The sequence below is a fragment of the Arachis hypogaea genome, chromosome 1 (assembly GCF_003086295.3).
Source record: "Arachis hypogaea cultivar Tifrunner chromosome 1, arahy.Tifrunner.gnm2.J5K5, whole genome shotgun sequence".
Classification (NCBI taxonomy): domain Eukaryota; kingdom Viridiplantae; phylum Streptophyta; class Magnoliopsida; order Fabales; family Fabaceae; genus Arachis; species Arachis hypogaea.
In genome coordinates, this window is record NC_092036.1 from 9,924,884 (window position 1) to 9,944,828 (window position 19,945).

The 19,945-nt window shown below is 34.1% G+C and overlaps 1 protein-coding gene across 1 annotated transcript; it reads right to left on the reverse strand.

Moving 5' to 3' along the window:
• Positions 1-1,125: 1,125 nt before the first annotated feature.
• LOC112795685 (probable ADP-ribosylation factor GTPase-activating protein AGD8) lies at positions 1,126-5,911 on the reverse strand. Its single transcript, XM_025837780.2, has 7 exons — positions 5,489-5,911; positions 5,238-5,356; positions 3,455-3,893; positions 3,051-3,308; positions 2,182-2,307; positions 1,761-1,862; positions 1,126-1,604 (listed from the first exon to the last, which is right to left on the reverse strand). Exons 1-7 carry the CDS (start codon positions 5,558-5,560, stop codon positions 1,497-1,499), a joined length of 1,224 nt encoding a protein of 407 aa, XP_025693565.1. The 5' UTR covers positions 5,561-5,911; the 3' UTR covers positions 1,126-1,496.
• Positions 5,912-19,945: the final 14,034 nt, after the last annotated feature.

Here is a 19,945-nt window from a genome sequence, read left to right on the forward strand (position 1 = left end):
ACAAGCTAAGCTAATTTAACAAGCATCAATTGTGACACACTGAATATTGTAAATCGCTATACCGGTAACCTTTTACATATACTAAAAAATATCTATTTTAAAAAATTACAATTGCATAAATTCCAAACCAATTTACTTTATTTATGTAATTTGTTCTCGAATTTTTGTGTATTAGAATGAAGGGAAATCATCTCTGTATATTTCTTTTAATATAAAATATATTTTTATCAATTATTTTTAATATAGAAAGTAAGAGATATATAAAAAACAAAATTATTATCCGTATACAATAAATCAATTAATAAACTAGCAGCATATATACATTTGTTGTTTTATATATTCTTACTCTAATATATATATTCTACGTAAATGATTGATTTAATAATTGAATTTTTTGTATACACGAAATATAATTGTATAAAGAGTAAACAGCAATTTATACTTATATTTGATATATTTTTTATTTTATTATATTTTGATATTGTAAGTAAAATTTAGATAGACGTTTATTGTGATATGAGTATATGGTCATAAATATTTTTCTTTTTAAACTCATAAATTAAAAATAATTAAACTATTACAAATAAAAATTTTAAATATTTATTATTGGAATTTTTAGATCAGTTAAATGAACTCTCAACCAAGTTAACGAGGTGAGCTTTCTTGCTGATGTTTTCCTATATATTTTGATGTAAATTGCAATTGCAGTTATAAAAGAAATTCGAATTATAGTTAATTGTAATTGAAAGTAATGCAATTATCATAACACAATTGGCCAATTGCAGCAGCAGCAATGACTTACAATATTTTGGCGTTTAAGATTTTGTTTAGCAATAACTTTGGTTACTTATTATGGGTCAGCTTAGACCAATATTTACTAACAAATACAATCACATCAATTTCAAGTTGCCTAATGAGTTAAACAAGACTCAGCTTCTCAATTAGGGTAAACCAAGTGAGAGTAGTTATAAATCTCACAAATATTCATGGACAACCCTATTTATTTTTCAGGGAGAATAATTTATTGTGATTGTTTACAAGAAATTGCTACTTTGCTGGTTAGAGGCTATTGTAGCGACTAAATCTCAACCTTTAAAAATCTAGTCGACAGTTCAAAACTTCAAATTTGTTGATTTTAAACATACTAAATTTCAACCGAATTTATTTATTATCCACAAACTATTTAATCCCATAAACTTTGAACTTCAATATGTGGATTAAGATGAAGTCACTTTTTTTCCGATAGATACAAGATGACACTAATGAGTCTAGCAAAAAGGGGAGGGTGAAGAAAATCTAAAGCGTATTAGCAACCTCAAAACAATACCTTTGACACAATATAAAAACACCAGCCTCTTACAAACCTGAGAATATATATGGTTTCTTTTTCTTTTTCTTTGGTTTCTCAAAGAATTGTATATTCAACTATTCTATTACCTCCGACGCATACTGACTGGTATTCAAACTCCAAGGATTGTCTTGGATACAAAACATATTTAAAGGATTCGATCTTGAAGATCTGACATCAAATTGGATGCCAGTGAGGTGAGCTTCTTCCCGGTCTCTCCGGCAATGTTTTTAAGCGATGAGATATCTTGCTGCGCCTGTGAAAAGGGGATGAAGGGAAGGGTTGCAGCATCCAATCCAATATTAATAGGGGAAATAATAGGATAACTTAATTATATTTCATCATTTGACATGATGAATGGCACAAATATTGAAGTGTCTAAATATAGTTAAATTTAAGGGTTAAGGAATACCTGGAAAGATAATCGATTGATGAGGTCGCTAGCAGAAACATCAGCTCCAGAATTGGCTCTCGACTCACCAAAAAGATCAGCACTAGAGATGGCACTTGAACCCTGGTGACAACAAGAGGTAAAACATGGTACAGCATTAGCATTGATACCTATTAGTGTAGCCCATAGATCAAAAATAGTTGTCTGGGATTTCTCTGTATATGAATTTTGAGAGCACAAAATAACATTCATACTTTATTCAAAAAACTATGAAATGCAACTTCTCCTATAGTCTCAATGCTCGAATCAATTTAATATGGGCTATGGCAATCAAGTGAAGAGATACAATATGAAAGAAGCCAAACAATACACTCCAATAAAGGTGTTGGACAATCATAAGTATTAAATAAAATGTATGATACTTCCATGAAGCTTTACATACCGAAAACTTTGACAAAGTAACCTTCGCATCCACATCAGCAGCACTGTTCTGATCTCCAAAAAACTGGGATGAGGAAATGGATTTTGCATTCGAGAACTTCTTTCTGGCTTCATCTGTTTCCTCAATCTGACAATTAGGCATAGCAAAACAGGATTAGCTGAATGGGAATGGGTATGTTGGTAAAGACACCAAATACATGCTTCAGAGAAGATTGATCACATCTATTGAAGTGCCAAAATCAATAAAATGCAGGTTGACTCCATGGGATCCAATAACCCACCCCCCCCCCCCTTTTTTTTTTCCAAAAAAAAAAAAATTAAATAGTAGTTGTTAACAGTAGGTACCAGAAATACTTATGTCTTTCAGCCAATGAACATAAGAAAGCTTATGTATAACTAGAGCAGGCAAGAGCAGTCTATGATGGTGTATATTAATGAAACCAGTTACTGGCTGGAACAGTTACTGGTTGGAACATTAACAAACTTAAAACAAGATTGAGCTTTAATAACTCTGAAAGGAATGAACCAGTTACTTGACAATTCCTTCTGCATTACCATTAAGAAATATATGCAACCAGAACACACATACCCCCCTACTGGTTTCATCAATATACAATCATAGTTTTAATGAAATGATTGAAAGTCCCCCTGCTATAACAGCCACCATCCATGACTGCAGTAACTAAATTTTGCTCCATGGATTTGAATCTTTATTAAAACTATGAAGCACCACGGGCCAAGATTCAAACTTTAAAAGGAATCATAAATAAACTTAATATTCTATCAGAAAAACATACATGACTTTTTTTTCCCATTAAGACTGGCTGTTAGTTATACTGGATGTACAAAAGTTGCAGTCATATGGCTTACTTGCACTTTTGAGGAGCTAGGGCCAGATTTCTTTGAAAAGCCACTATCCATTCCGAAGTCAGAAAAAAAGCTTGATGACTTTGGCGGAGCAACATGACCAATTACCTGAGAACCTCCAGAGTTTACCTCAGACGATTGGACATTTTCAACATACTCAAATCGGGAAGTTATAGATGGAGCGAGCACATTATTGTTTGTTGCCAATGGAACTGGAGCAGGTGGTTCTTCCGGCTTCTGTTCATAGAGAGACTCACTTGGCTGCATTTCAACAGGATATGTCAATAAATCAAGTCATGAAATTAATTGAGTAAATGAAATGACACATAAGTTCAAAATTTAAATTCAAATATATCACTTCTATGTTCCAAACACAATCAGAAACAAAAAATTAATTATTTGCATACCTTTTTAGTGAGCTTACGAGCACCAAGTCCTCCAGCTTTCCCAGTTTTTTTGGCACCAATGGGCTTCTTGACCACACTTGACACTACTGTATGTGTATGTGAAGCACGGGGTGAAGAAGTGCTCTCAGGCTTTTCTGGTTTATCTGATGTGTTTTCTTTTGGTGCTCCACTGGTCTGGACTTCGCTAAGTCCATTAGCCCCTTGAGAAGACTGAGAAGCAACAGGTGATGATGACGCAACTCCCTCCTCAGCCATACTTTTAGCTACTTCCTTTGAAAGAAGTTTCCTATACATATCTGCAGCTCTGGATGTATATTTCGCTTCTATTTTGCCATCCTCATTCCAGCCATGCTGTTTAAAGAAAACCTGTGCACGATTGTTTCCTCCAAAGCTCATCATTTTTAGTTGCTCAGGACTCCATGAATCTAAATTTGTAGATCTACATATTAAAGAACATATCAATACTAAGCTATTGATCTTCATCCTTCTTTGAGCTATTCTACTACTTCAACTAATTTGATAACAATTTACTTCAAAGAACAATTAATTTAAAGCAAAGGCACAAAAGCAGAGTATTTGAAGTAAATCATGGAAGTAAATTAGACAGACCTCCATGAAGCTAGGAAGTGTACATCATGAACCCCCATTAGATTAAGCTATTTCATATATATACACCCTATAATAACTCTTTGAAAGACAAATGTCGGCTACATGTATAAAAAGAGGATAAGGTCAGCTACATGGATTAAAAAGGATAAGGAAAAACAAAATAAAATAAAACAATGGTTTACAAGAGCTTCTCACTCCCTATAAAGAAAAAAGTGCATCATGTGGGCTTTGCTTATTCAGAATGAAGCATCTATTCAATTTTTCCACTTTTAATCCTAATTCTTTGTGGGAGCTCAGCAACCACAACAACATAACAACTTTAAATGATCACTCATCCTTCCAAACTTAAGCTTATTGAGCTACACTCTCTTGTTTATATTCAACAGCATAAAACAAGGCAACATATGATGCTATCAGAGAAAACAAAGATTACATACCCCATACTTAAACCACAAACTCTACATGGAATTTCATACAAGAAGCCATTTGATAATAGCTTCGTCCCACTATAATTTATTATTATTCTTTTATGAGTAGCTTAGATGAATATACTTTAGTTTGTTTCTGAAGATAGAGTCAACAAGTAACATCATGCTATAAGAAAAGCTATCCTCAAATGGAAGTTGCATTCCATAAAAACCAGATGAAACTATGATCTATAGCGCAAACCAAACATCATGCCAACCGATTCTATTGGGGGAAAAAATGTTTCTGTGATAGAAAGCAGGAAGCCAGAAACAAGAACAGAATTTTTTTTATTTTATTTTAATTTTAGACATTATCGAACAGGTCATGCAAACTTCAAAAAATATAATTTTACAAATCCCTGTGAAATATACACAGCTTCAAGGACCACACAGTATCTTCCCATCTTCAAACTACTTCATAAGAAGGGATAAATCTAAAAGTCCAATTTCATTAACTATTCAAGCTTATGCCATACAATTTGAACAAAAATGAAAAATCTCTAAGAGGTGATACAACAACATGAGTTGTACAATATACTACTCCAAATTCATCCACACACATACAATCAGTCAAAACATAGCACTCCCAACACAAAATCAGCTGCATGATCAAAATTGCAAACATTTAAGAAAAATAAAAGTAACAAAGTCATCACAATTTAAACAACAATCAGCTACCAAAAAAAAAAAGAAGAAAAGAAACTAGCCTCACGAAGCTGATATGCACTCCGAGGCTGCGATGAACAGCGGAGCAATCGATGCATATGAAGACGCCATACGTAACCGACGCCCATGTTGGATTCTTCGCATTGCAATCGAAACACATCTAAAGCCGAAAAAATAAAAAATAAAAAAAATCACAACAATTCAAAATATAGTAGATCTGAACAAAAAATTGAAAAACCTCAAACGAAAAACCTCGAAATTGAAAATTTCTGGAAACCGGAAGTGATCGAACCTTGTTTTCAGACTTGGCCTTGAGCTTTCTGAACACCGTGTTCTTGTCAGTGAAACCTTCGGACGACGCCATTGGAGAAAAGGCGAGAGCGAAAAACGAAGATGATCAAAGTCGAAACGGAATTTAAATTGGAAAATTAATTTTGTTTTTTTACCCTTTTTCTTATAAAACCTTTTTGCTTCAGTTTGAGGGGGTTTGAAATCTCGGGGGTGTTAAGAAAAAGAAAGAATTAAAAAAAAATTGTGAGTAGAAAGTTGAAACTAGAAACCCCAAATCGGTGTTTTTGTGTGTGTTGAGTGTGCTTGCAATTTTTTTTTTTTTTTTTGTCTTTGTGTTTTCTCTCGTTTTTCTAATCTTATTTTTTATTTATTTAATTATTTCCTCTTCGTTCGTCTTTAAAAAGTGCTTTCAATAAATGATAACGGAAATGACAGAATTATCCTGAAGAGATATGAAGGATGATGCGTGTGCTAGCGATGGAGCTTGAGGGGTGTTTTCGGGATTCAGTGGACTGTTGCTAGCCCTGAGCTTCTGACAACACACGGCGAATAAAACGTTCTAAAATTACCGGAACGTCGTCGTTTTCTGTTGCAGTGATACTAAATGTTTCATTAAATTCTCAGATCTAGTACTTTTTTTTGGGTCGAATTTAATTTTTTAATTTCACGGTTATTTTTTTATCAAGTATTTTTTAATTTAAAAATAAAAAATTAATTCATCACCAATTAAAATTCTATTTAAGATTTATTGTTATTACATATATAAACGAGATTCGAGTTCTCAACACTAATTTAAATAAATTAATGAACAAATCACTAAATTATTTTAGGTTGTCACATTTTTTTTTGTTATTCATGGTATTGACCAATTCGACAAGTTAATGACTAATCCGTCACGGATCTAAGTTCCATTTAAGGATCTGTCGCTAGACGTGTCAAACGGGTCTAAACTCGCCGTGTCGTCTCGCGTAACCCGCAAAAAAAGGACGGGTCGGACTGAAAAATTAGGGCCGCCAAGGAGTAAAAGCCTGTCTAACTCGCACCGCTTAAACCGCTTGTAAGGAGGTATTTTTACAATTTTTTTGGCCAAAATTCAACTTCTCCCAACCCAACTTACAAGAGTATAAAGATAAAAATTGAGTGTTTTGAATTATGTTAATGTTGCTTTGGAGACAATATTTATAATTATATTTTGGATTATCTTTATTTTGCTTTGAAGACAATATTTATGATTATGTTTTGAATGAAAACTTGATTTATAATTATGTTTATTAGATATTTATAATTATAAAAATTTTAATGTTTGTGAATATAAAAAATATAATTTTTTTATCTCTTTAAAAATTATAAATTTATTATTATAATTGAGAGTAATCCTATTTTTTGTCAGATTGAGAGTAATATTATAAAGGGGCCAACATTAATATAGACAAGAAGTACTCGAAAGTTAATCTTATGCCTGTTGGGCTTAATGCCCACACTTCATAAAACTGGTTACCTCATGTAGTTAATAGTTATGCTTTTGGTATGCATTCTTTGGGTTTTAGCCCCGTCTAATACCAAAAATAAAAACTTAAGCCTATGCTACTGGACCCAAGAAAAAAAGAAAATTGTGTTATTCCAGGCCTGTTAACACAAACTTCGGTTATTTTCATCCCTAATTATTATTACAAATAAAATAAACCAAAAATTTGAATATTTTAAAAGAAATAAAAGCTTATTTAAACTTTTTCTTATATATTTATTTAAGTCAAATTACATCATGTAATTATTTTTTAAATTTTTCTTGTATAATTTGTTTTATGGTATAAAAGACAAATATGATATCATTTATTGTTAATTACTTTTAAATTTAAAAATAAAAGCCATACAGAAAATATCCACAAAATAATATATATAACATTTTTTTTTTGCTAATATTCATACAATAGTTTGTGCCATACAATAGTCCTACTCTTCATGTTATTTATCATTAAATATTACAACAGTAGTAAGAGGAGCTATGTATTATTTGTGTACACTGGCTTTTCATAACATAGAAATTTAAGTGTGGTTAATTTAATATGAAGTTAATAGTTAAGAATTCATAAATAATTTAAACATATTTGATTAAATTACGATCTAATCACTTTCAACTATTAACTTCATGAAATTAATCCGCACATGAATTTTCACTTTTCATAGTATATCCTCAACCTAGTATCAATGGAGGCCGCTACCTCCTTCTCCACCACCATCATGATTACCATCGCCACCAGAGCCGCTGCCAGCATAACCACCGCCACTCGTTCCATCTCCGTTACTATCTTTCTCACCTCCTTTAATAGGTGCTTCTGCATATCTGTCATTGTCATTGCCGCCACCACCACCATTTCCACCGTCACCACCATTACCGCCGTTTCCACCACTTCCTCCTTTTCCACCATTTCCCCCATTTCCACCATGTCCACCACCAGATCCATTACGTCCATGTTTTCCACTTCTTCCATCATGTCCACCTATTCCACCTTTTCCCCCACTTCCACCATTTCCACCGTATCCGCCACCGTATCTTCCACGTAGATCCACATCATCATGGATAGCACCACCATCTCCTTCATCGAAATCGAACATGAGGAGTTTTCTAGTAGCATAACATAACCCTAAATTAAAAAACAGGAAAGAACCAATAATTATGAGAGTAGTTTTACATGTTTTCATAGTTTCATGAGAAGAATTTCTGAAACCCTAATGCATGTTGAGGTCTTAGGGTCATGAAGGTGCGGCATAAATAGGAATGATAATTTGGTCACTATATATGGACAATTACATAAATACCCTCCTTAATGAAAAAGAATAATGTTTGATTATCCATTTCAGCTTTCACCATATAAGTATAAAGGATTTGGCTAACATGTTAAGATTGTTAATTTATAATTTTAAAAAAAATCATTATATATTTATTAAAATAAAGATTTTAATATGATGGTATTATTCACTTTGGACCTTTTAAATTTATCTCTCTTTTTCTTTTAAATTTGATAAGGATTTCCCGTCAATAATACGTCATGCACATATAATTGTAGGTATTTTGATTTGGACAAGCAAGGATTTTAACTCCCATATTTAAATACAAGGGATAGAATTGGGAACCCCATGCATCCCAACTTGTTCTTAAGTGTTAGTGGATGGAACTATTTGTTTTTGGTGCCCCATAATTCTTTAATGTTATTGAATGGAAAATATAGTGGTGCTCCAACTTTTGTCGTGATTCACGCTTTTGTGGGATACATTGACTTAATAAAGTATAAGGTTTTTTTTGGGCTTAAGCTTTGGTGGGAGAACTATTTTGAATATGATGTGCAACGAAAGTAATCAAATTGGGTTGGTCTAGTGGTTAATTCACTAGTTTGTTTAAGTGTTGGAGATTCAAATTTTGCCTTGTGCATGCAGCAATTTATTAGCTAATAACAAATTCTTAAATAAAGATCAATACCGCAACGAATTAGTTCTTGATCTGTCGAGTTGGGGATACTGAAAAAAAAAATTATTTGTAACGAAGTGAAATCCAAAGAAAAAAAAAGAATTACAGATGATTTTCAAACATGGGGGACAAGTAGAAATTGTCATAACATTTTCCCAAAAAACGAATTTGTTAGGAGAGGAATTTTTTTTGGCTATTGCATTACCCATAGAAAGATCTTTCCAAAATTTAAAAGAACAAAAATGGGCTTTTTAATAGCCCAAAAAGATATAGACTTTTTTTTTATTTGCAACTCAACCAAATTGAATTGCATTACCAAATTCTCATGCACTGTTAGATTTAATTTCTGAGGGTCTCTTGGAAAGAAAACAAAGAGTTGATATTCGAAATTATTCAATACTTAGAACTTTAATAATATAATTAAAAATATTATCAAAGTATCACGCAAAAGGCGTATCAAAATTTAGTATATATCAAATAAGTTTTGCAGGCTACTAAGTGTATTATTAAGACTGTGTTTCATAAATTCTTATTATGACTACCTTATAATTAGAGGAATATATTGCTTTTACAGAAAAGCTCTGCATACAAGTCATTAGGATTTGTATGCTTTACAAGTTCATTAACCAATAAACCCTCAAAAACTGCAACCCTACGTCCAATACACGCGCTATATAACTACCAAATTTAAAAGATTTGTTTCCTTTCTTCGTTCTTCTTCTCGTTCTTCTTCTTCTCGTTCTTCTCTCCTTATTTCTAGATTTGTTTCGTTCTTCGTTCTACTCCTCGTTCTTCTTCTTCTTCTCGTTCTTCTTCTTCTCGTTCTTCTCTCTTTTAACTCCAACTTCGTTTTCTATCGATTTTTGTTTACTGAAATCAAAGTTTGGATTCGTTTTGAAGATAATGGTTGATTCAACGTCAGATTCTCAGCTGAATCAGGGCGAAGTGGATTATGAATTTGAATCTAACGAAGTTCCTGAGGTTTGATTTACATACGTTTACTATGAATTTTGTTGTAGTAATTTGTATAGCATTGTGTAGCTGAATAATTCGTGAACATTGACTGTGAGACTAACGCGTCAACATAAATCTGTGGATTGAATATAATGTATTAGTTTTGATTGATTATCTGGAATTCATAGCAGAGGCTCGGGTATAGATCAGAACTTTTTTGGGTGTATTTGTTTCGGTAGTGTGGGTGTATTTACATTTATGGCTGTTTCTGTTATTTTAGCTGAGTTGTTGTCATTCGGGTGTATTATATCAGACATGATTGGGTGTGTTTTTAGTTTTTTGTGACGGTCTATTCTGCAGCATGTGTGTTTACAACTTATGGCTTTTATTGTCGTTTTAGTTGAGTTGGTGCCGTTCGGGTGTATTATATTTGCAATAGTTGGGTGTATTTATAGTTTTTGACATGGTGTATTCTGCAGCCTCTCTCTGTTGTTGATGACCAGTTTGTTCCGAAAGTTGGAATGACTTTTACCACCCTTGAAGATGTTGGAAAATTTTACAGGAACTACGCCAAGGTTGCAGGTTTTTCTATAAGAGTTCGGAGCACAAATAGGAAGGGAAACGAGATTAAGAATCAATTGATTACATGTAGCAGAGAGGAAAAATGGAAATCTAAAATATCTCCGACCGAGAAGACGAATCCGACAGCCGGTTTAAACTGTCCTGCAAGAATTTATATATACACATTGAAGGATGTCGGTGCTTGGATCATTTCAAAGGTTGTGCTAGATCATTCACACTCCTGCTGTACAAGTAAAGCAGAGATGCTCAAACAGCACAGGGAACTAAGCATGTCCATTCGTCGTACAATAGAGAATAACGAGGAGGCCGGTATCAGACCAAGCAAAACCTACCAATCATTTGTTGCGGCTGCCGGGGGTCACCGCGAGTTAAATTTTATCGAAAAGGACGTGAGGAATTACATTACCAGGGAAGTGCGGAATGTTTCCGAACAAGAAGATGCAAAGGAATTCGGAAAATATTTGTTAAGAATGAAAGAGAAGAATCAAAATTTCTTTTTTGAGCTTGAACTCGAGGAGGATCAATCGATTAAGCTGGCTTTTTGGGCCGATGCAAGAAGTAGAGCTGCCTTTGAGTATTTCGGAGACGTCATTTCATTTGACACCACCTACAATACAAACAGGTAACAAACTGCCCCTGTTTATAATGCTGAATTAATGTATTTTTATAAATCCGCAGTAGAGGTGTATATTGGCTGTTTTTTGGGTGTATACGAAGCATGTGTTGGGTGTACCTAATGATTTTGCATTCTGCACTATGGTAATTTGTTTCAGGTATAATTTGGTCTATGGTTCTTTTGTCGGGGTGAATCACCACGGTCAGTCAACACTTCTCGGATGCTCTTTGATGAAAAACGAAGAAATTGAATCATTCAAATGGTTATTTCAATGTTGACTTCGTTGCATGGGAGGAAACGCTCCGAAAGGGTTTCTCACCGATCAATGCGCATCAATGAAAAGAGCTTTAGAGGCCTGTATGCCAACAACAATTCACCGTTGGTGTATTTGGCACATCATGAAGAAGATTCCAAGCAAATTAAACGGGTATAAGGGACATGCAGATATTGAACAAGAAATGAGCCAAGTTGTTTGGAACTCTCATAGCAAAGACTCATTCGATAGGAATTGGAATGATTTTCTGCTGAATTTTGGTCTTGTGGACAACAAGTGGCTTTCAGGTAATGTTTGTTTAAAATCTGCAGCAGAGGTGTAAATTGCATGTTTTTTCGGGTGTATTTATAGTCTATGTTTGGGTGTATTCTGCAGATTTGTATGAAGACCGTCATATATGGGTTCCTATCTATCTGGATCACCACTTCTGGGTAGGGATGAGAAGCACACAAAGGAGTGAGAGCATGCCTTCATTTTTTAACAAGTTTATCACCCGGAACAGCTCGCTTATTCAATTCGTCAAACAATACGATAATTGCCTCGGAAGCAGGGAGCAAGCAGAGAGAGAATCAGATGCTGCAGATTTTCATACGGTCATACCGTGTGCAACCAAATCCTCCATTGAAGCTCAGTTTCAAGATGTGTACACTCATCAAAAGTTTAGGGAAGTCCAAGCGCAATTCAGAGGAAAGGCGAATTGCATCACCAGATTAACGAATTCCGCTCTAGGCTATTTAGTATACGAAGTCGGAGAACAAGTTTCCAGTTCAATATTCAACAAGTTTGTGGTTACTTACGACTCAATTGCAGCCGAGGTAAAATGCCAATGCTTATTATTCGAGTCGAGAGGGATACTGTGTCGTCACGCACTAAGTGTGTTAAGCTTTGAACAAGTAAGCCAAGTGTCACCTAGATATATACTGGAACGATGGAGCAAGAAGGTAAAGAGGCGACACACACACATCAAGAGCAACCATGACGAGCCACTGATGGAGCCAAGAAGCAAGAGGTTTGACCAATTGGTTTTTCGTTCGCAAAATATTTGTGAATTTGCATCCTAATCGGAGGAGTTGACTACAATTCTGCACCGTGCGTACGATAACGTCATGGCTGAGATGGAATCATTAAAAGCCAAAAGGAAGGGGACATCTTCTTTATCCCACGAAGACGCCAACTTGGAATCCGTTAACGAGCTTCAAAGCTCGCCAAGGATCCGAACAAGAGGACGTCCAAAAAATAGGCTAGGTTCAAAGTTGGACAAACAGATTGCAAATGCCACAAAAAAGAAGAAAACAAAAGTTTTAAGCGAGGTAAAAGTAATGTTCTTTAAATTTGTGGTGATTGAGTTTATTTTTCTCGTTAATAGTTTAGCTAATATGTGAGTGTTATATTCAGATAAACTTGTTTGATGCTGCATCAGTGGTGCATTCAAATTTCAGCCAATATCAAGGACATGTTATGAATTATTAGTTTAGGGTACCAGCAGCAGGGGATAACTCTTTGGGTGTATAGTTTTACAGAATATGAGTGTAAAAGCACTGTTCTCTTGGGTGTATTTTTGTGAATTCACATTTTACATTTTAAGTGTTTAGGGTTCAGGGTTTTAGTCTCAAAGCATCATGGGGGGGATAGATTTCATGGTGTATATTCAACTTTATTTGGGTTTAAAAATCGCAGGTTATGGGTGTATATTTGATTTGATGTTTTTCTTCATATTTTAGTACCTGTAAATTCATACATTTTGAAAACAGCACAGACAGTTTGGATGTATATTTTAAGCAATCTTGGGTGTATATTAAACTCCCGTTGGGTGTAAAATTTATAATTTGTGTTTAGATCTGCCTTGATGTTTTCCTTCATATTTAACCACCTGTAATACAGCTTTTGAATACAGCACAAACAGTTTAACAGCACATATAGTTTAACTATGGAAAAAAATTTCATTGAATAGAAGTTGTTTATAAATGGCAATTTTTTACAGCATTTGTTCAATTTACAAACTAGCTAGCACTTGGATTACTCATTTTCTATATCAGTAGAATTTATCTGACAAAACGGACTCAATAATACGAATGATGGCTTCGATAGTCTTATTGCATTACTCGCTCTAATTGCTTCATCTCTCTCTTTACTCATTTCATTGAATAGTATCCGCGAAGTATACTCCACTCTATAGTGGTCTACCTCGTCCTACAATTAAAAAGTATATTTTGTTTAAACAGCAATATTAATTCAGTAAAGTAATACAGAGTTATATAGTTCTAAAGACAGTTACCTGTTTCCAATTATCCCATTCATACTTCCCCCTTTTAATGTTTTCCGGCTCAATTAACTCAAGCCACTTCATAACGTAGATAGCACAGTCATATCTGAAAATGAAGAAAATAAATTACAAATCTCATTTAGGAAAGTTTAATGTTCATAGTCACAAATTTATACGTTGATTTTTGGCCTGATATATTAACGTATGATGCTTTCATTTCCTTCTCCTTCTCGCCTTTCTTCAGAGGTTCCCCGCCGGCATATGCTCTCATTCTTGAAATTACATATCCCTTAAATACCAAAACAAATTAGTAATACAGTCGAATGAAATACACCCAAATGAATGCAAACAATCATTATTTAGAACATACTAAAGATATAAAATACACCCAAATGAATGCACTAGATACAACCAACTGAATAAACAACATACACCCAACATGATCAACAAAATACACCCAAATGGTTCCACAAAATACACCCAAAGGAGAACACAAAGCCAACCTACAGTGAATTTATTAAGCTGCTTTCTCTTATCGCTTGGAGCTTTCTTGTGTAGCGGGTCAAGTATACAAAATCTCCGCTTTCTTGTATCAATCACCCATAACCACCAATGGTCCGAGTAGCAAACAGGTGCAAAAATCTGAAGGATTGCCATATTTCAACAGTGTGTTATTTTATTTGGCATATAAGTAAAGAACGGTACTAACAAATTTTACAAATGAAAACTTACATATGGATGCGAAGTTAATTTTTTTGCATCTATGAAGGGAATAAAACTTGGATAGTCTTCCACCCTGAATTCTTTATTGGTTTTAAGTGATATGAATTCCCCATTTGCGTGCTTCGAAATGGCCATGTTCTACAACAATTGTGAAACAACAAATATAATACTGAAAATACACCCAAGTGAATACTATAAATACACCCAAATGACTACACAATTTACACCCAATTGAACTTAAAAAATACACCCAAATGAATACAGAAAATACACCCAAAATGCGTAGAAGTAACACTTACCACAATATCGGGGGGGAGACAGTATACTTGTTCTTGAAACCTTTTATCATTTGTCTGGTTGAGGATGAGGCACATGGCAGATACAATCTAGAAATATATGCCGAAATTAATTTATATTAATAAACATTGCAGTAAACTTTGGTGTAAAAACATTAATGTTATTATAATATTACGTCAGCTTCTATATAAGTTGCTGCCTGGAGTGATGCAATGTGCATTTTTGTCAAAATGAATTTATCTTGGGCCATCAGAGTGCACATGTTCTCATACTCGTTAGTTGTGCCATCCGCGTATGTCTTCACTCGCGTCCCCCAGATGTAGCACTTCTGTTTCATATCATCCGTATTCTGATTTATTCCCGCAGGAGTTTCAAACTTCCCAGAACTTTCTCCCCCAGTCTCCCTTTAAATTTGTGGACTTTTACTTTCTTCTTTCATTGCACTTCTTGCTATTTTTTCTACCAAATTCTCTAATTGTTCTAGCAAATTTGCAGCTTTTGGAGATTTTGCCCTTTATACCTCCTGCGTTGACGCTCCCTCCTGCGTTGATGCTTCTTCTTGGCTTGAATCAGTGAGGCCAAGGCTGAATGATGGCATCTGATCTGTTCTAGGAACATACGATGTTGTCCGTGCCATCATCAATAGGGCAGCAGTGTCTTCTGCGGCTGAATAACTGCGTCATCATGTATAACGTATTATAAGAATAAGAATATACGGATGATAAGCAAAGATTGATTTCAGTCTGATGAACTTACATTTTAGTTGGAGCTGGGGGAAGCGTGGGTGTGCTTTCTTCAAGTTGTTGGGGGGTTCAGGAGTGCTGCACAGTTACACACAAATTAATCATGGCGTAAAAAAAAACTATTCAGGAACAATATACATCCAAACTGTTACCAAATATACACCCGAACTGTAACCCAATATACACCCAAACTCTAAACAAATAATTCTATTTCTTACGTTTTTGTAGTTCCTTCAATTTGTAGCAGAGGGGTTGGTTCAAAATCTGTCTCAGGTGTTCCTTCAAATTCCGGCACAGTGGTTGTTTGGGACACTGGCACAAAAACTTGAATCGGAACTCTAAACAAGAAGAAAAATGAAAGGTTAACAACGCCTTTGAAAATAATAAGGTTATAAGGTTGAAATATTCTTGAAAAACTCACATTGCAAGTGCTTTCGACGGTGTCTATTCCCTCACAACCATCATATTCGAATCAGCCGGCTCACTGGCTGACTGTTGAACCGGACTCAACCTAAAATACACCCAAAGAAAGTCAATAAATACACCCAAACAATTCAAAAAGAAGACAGGCTTTGTTTTTGGAGAACTTACATACTTGCAGTTTTTGCTTTTTTTTCCTCCTTTTTTTTCTCGAATAAAATAATAAAGGGTTTTTTTTCTAAAAAAAATATATATAGAATTAGAAGTAGAAGGTAATAGAAGAACAAAAGTAACGGTTATTTGAAAGAGAAATTACATGCTCTCTGCCGGCTTGTTTACACTACTTTGTTCTGTGCGTCCTTGAGAGGAAGGATCATCACTTCCCAAGTTCACATCCGGTATTCTAAACAGATTTCATGTTATTCAGACAAAATATGATACAGGTATAAAATAGACCCAAATGAATGCACAAGATACAACCAACTGAATAGACAATATACACCCAACACAACAAATGAAATACACCCAATTTAATAAACAACATACACCTAACTTGATCAATAAAATACACCCAAATCATGATAACAAGATTTTATTAAATAAAGCTTCTTACGTTTCAAAGGAGACATAGCGACCTTCTGTCGATCGCAGGTCAGCTTCGTTCTACCTGCGAAACAAGAAACAATTATTAGCGAAGAAAACACACTAAAATCTGAAATATACACCCAACAAGACATACCCTTCTGCAGCAGATTTTTCATCGATTCCCCTTAACAATTCATCTAGATCTTCACTTCCTATTTCATATCTCTCACTATATTCATAAAAGAAGATGTTAACAAAAATAATTATGATGATAGACAGTAATATAGCTTATGAGGTACTGTAGCCATCATAGTATTGATCTTCTTCAGGAGATGAATGCTCAACAACAACCTTTTTCTTTTTGGATTGTGTTCTGGGTGGAAAAAACAAGTATGAATCAGAAATAAAAAATTAATTTTATCATAGAATATTATCCAAAGAAATGCTTACTTTTTTGGTGTTCTTTGTGTCTTTTTCTTTTTCTTTTGCTTCTCCACTGGTGATGATTCTTCGCTTCTATAAGTTAATAAGAGACACTTCAGTTAATACACGAAATCTTTATAATGAGGCCAAAAGAAAGGAGTAATAATTTCAGAACATTACTCATCAGTTGATTTAGATTCTGAATCAGAATCTGAATCCTCTTGACTCTTCTTTCTTTTTCTGGAGTCCATTCTGGAAGGCAAACAATCATTTTTTAGAACATACTAAAGATATAAAATATACCCAAATGAATGCACAAGATACAACCAACTGAATCGACAATATATACCCAACTTAATAAACAACATACACCCAACTTAATAAACAAAATACACCCAAATGGTACTTACTTTTTTCCTTTTTTGCTGGGTTGTTTTTTTGGTGAATCCTCTGAGTCTTCTTGAGTCTCAAACTCAGAGGTAGAATTATCACTGTCAGTTATTTCTGTCTCTGAAGACGATGTTGAACTCGCCTTCCTTTTTTTTGTTTTTTTTCTCTATTTTTTTCATTTTCTCTCTTGTTTCCGCCATCTTTACAATGCCCTCAAACATTAGATATTTTAGTTAGCAGCATTCAGGTAAATAAAATACACCCAACATATAATGTTCACTTACCAAAATTTCCTCTGTTTCTGCACTCATTCTTTCGACCAACTCCACTTTACTTCAATTGGCAATCCAGGGTTTTGGCGGTCTTTCAGCCCTCTTCTTGCCTTTGTTTTTAGAAAGATGAAAGTAAATTATCATCAGGGCAAAGAGATAGCCATCAATTGCCTTCTTCTTTTTCTTCTTGTAGTCGGTTATGCCCTTGACGATAAAGGTCAAAACATGCCCCCCTCCCAGTTTCGCTCCGTTATGCTATCCATCTCAAAAATTGGGGCCGGGTGCACAGGCGAGATTTTGTTTATTGTCGTTGGTAAAAAGAACGCCATCTGTATATAGAGGATGAAAATCCTCTTGAACATTAGGCGTTCCTCTTCGTTACCAACGCCAATATCCATCATCTCATCTGTAAGACTTTTGAGGGTCTTACCCTGGAATCTTCTAAAAATTACTTTGTCACCCTCAGAAAGTTTCTTATAATCGACTTTCTGAGGAAATAGATCTCCTACAAAAAGGAAAACAACAAAGAATCAAAGTCAGTTCAAATACACCCAAGCATCAACTTAAATACACCCAAACATCAGTTAATATACACATATAGTTTTTAGCGAGTTACCTGTTGCATTGATGCCAAGCGCATCACCTATTTTTCTTGGTGTTATTTTAAAAGAACCGTATCCCGTTTCGAGTCTGTTCTCCCCTAGTTTGAAGTTGTTAGCCAGCTCCCTTAACACTTGGTGATGCACCCTTAGTGGTGGGATGTGCATCAAGCCACCGAATCCCAAATTCCTCACAATTGTTTTCTTTTTTCCTCACTCATGTTTCTGAATTTATCACTTAAGAGATGTGTTGCACACTTAAGGTCTTTTGTTTGCTGTAAACAAAAATAAAATTATAGTCAGATATAATTCTATTATATAAAACTGATTTCATGTAAGACATATATTTGTTCTTACATTTCTTTCAGGTTGGTTTCTCGCTGCCATTTTCTCTGAAATAAAAAATACACCCAAAGATATCAGTAAGATACACCCATATATATGAGTCAAATACACCCATATATATGATTTAGATACACCCATATATATCAGTCAGATACACCCATAGATATGAATCAGATACAACCATATATATCAGTCAGGTGTCACTCAAACATGCATCAATATCAAGCAACATTACAAGGTTAACTAATATACACCCAACAAATTACTCCATATACACCCATAGATATGATTCAGATACACCCATATATATCAGTTCAGAAATATACACCCAACATTTTATGTCATATACACCCAACAAATTACTGCATATATACCCACCAAACTACATAATATACCCCCAAAAATCAGTTACCAGAAGAAATAGAACAACAAGAACAGTAACACCTACAAGAACGAAGAAGAACATTGTAACATAGAAGCAAGAATAACAGTAAAACCTAGAACATTAAAAACTATAAAATGAGACGTAGAGTAAAAAGAACAGTAAAAACTAGAAGAACGAAGAAGAACAGTAAAACCTAGTTCGAAATCTGGAAAATATATAGGAATGGTAATGTAACGTACCTTGAGTATTATAGCTTTGTTTACTCTGGAGATTCTTGATCGAGAGCTTTATGGTGTGTTGATGGAGTTTTCGAATGTTAGCGACGAGTTGTATATCTTGAGTTTCGAATGTTGCTCGAAAATGGAAGGGTTGCGTTTTCTCTGAATGGCTTTGAGAAGTGGAAGAAATAGAAGAGTCTTCCATTAAAGGGCGGTTTACGCAAAGAGAAGCGTAACTGTTTGAGTGGGAGCGCGTGATGTTACGCTCCATTCAATATTTTTACTGCGCGTGTAAAATGTTTGTGGGCTGAGACTTGTAACACTTGTAAAGCTTTATTGTTTATATGTGTAGCAGCCCAATTGCTCTTATTACATCATGATCTAATGCTACAAATGCTGCGGCTATTGCAAGTAATTAATAAACTTACTTTATTAGATTTTGTTGTCTCAAATCTCAAGCCAACAACAACTCACACAATTCTTCTAAGCAAAACATGCCTTAATTAGCTTGTCCCCTTAATATGTTGTTAATACTTAATAGTATAGTTAAGCATCATGTGACAATAGAAAATAACTTATTTTAACAAATAGTAAGTTGAATATGAATATTCGTTTAACAAAACAAATGTAATTAGATAACTATATAAAGTATTTTATATTATTAGTATATTAAAATTAAATTCTTAAAATTAATTATTTACTTTTCTTTTGGACGTTGATTATACTTATTATTACTTTATGTATATTTTATTAGATTAACTTATTCTTTTTCATTAATTTTTAAAAAATAATAAAGTGATTTTTAATTTTTAAATATGAGATGAATTAGTCTTTTATAAAAATAAAAAATATAATAGTGTTTAATATTTTAAAAAAATGATAAATTAATCTTAATTTGTAAAATAG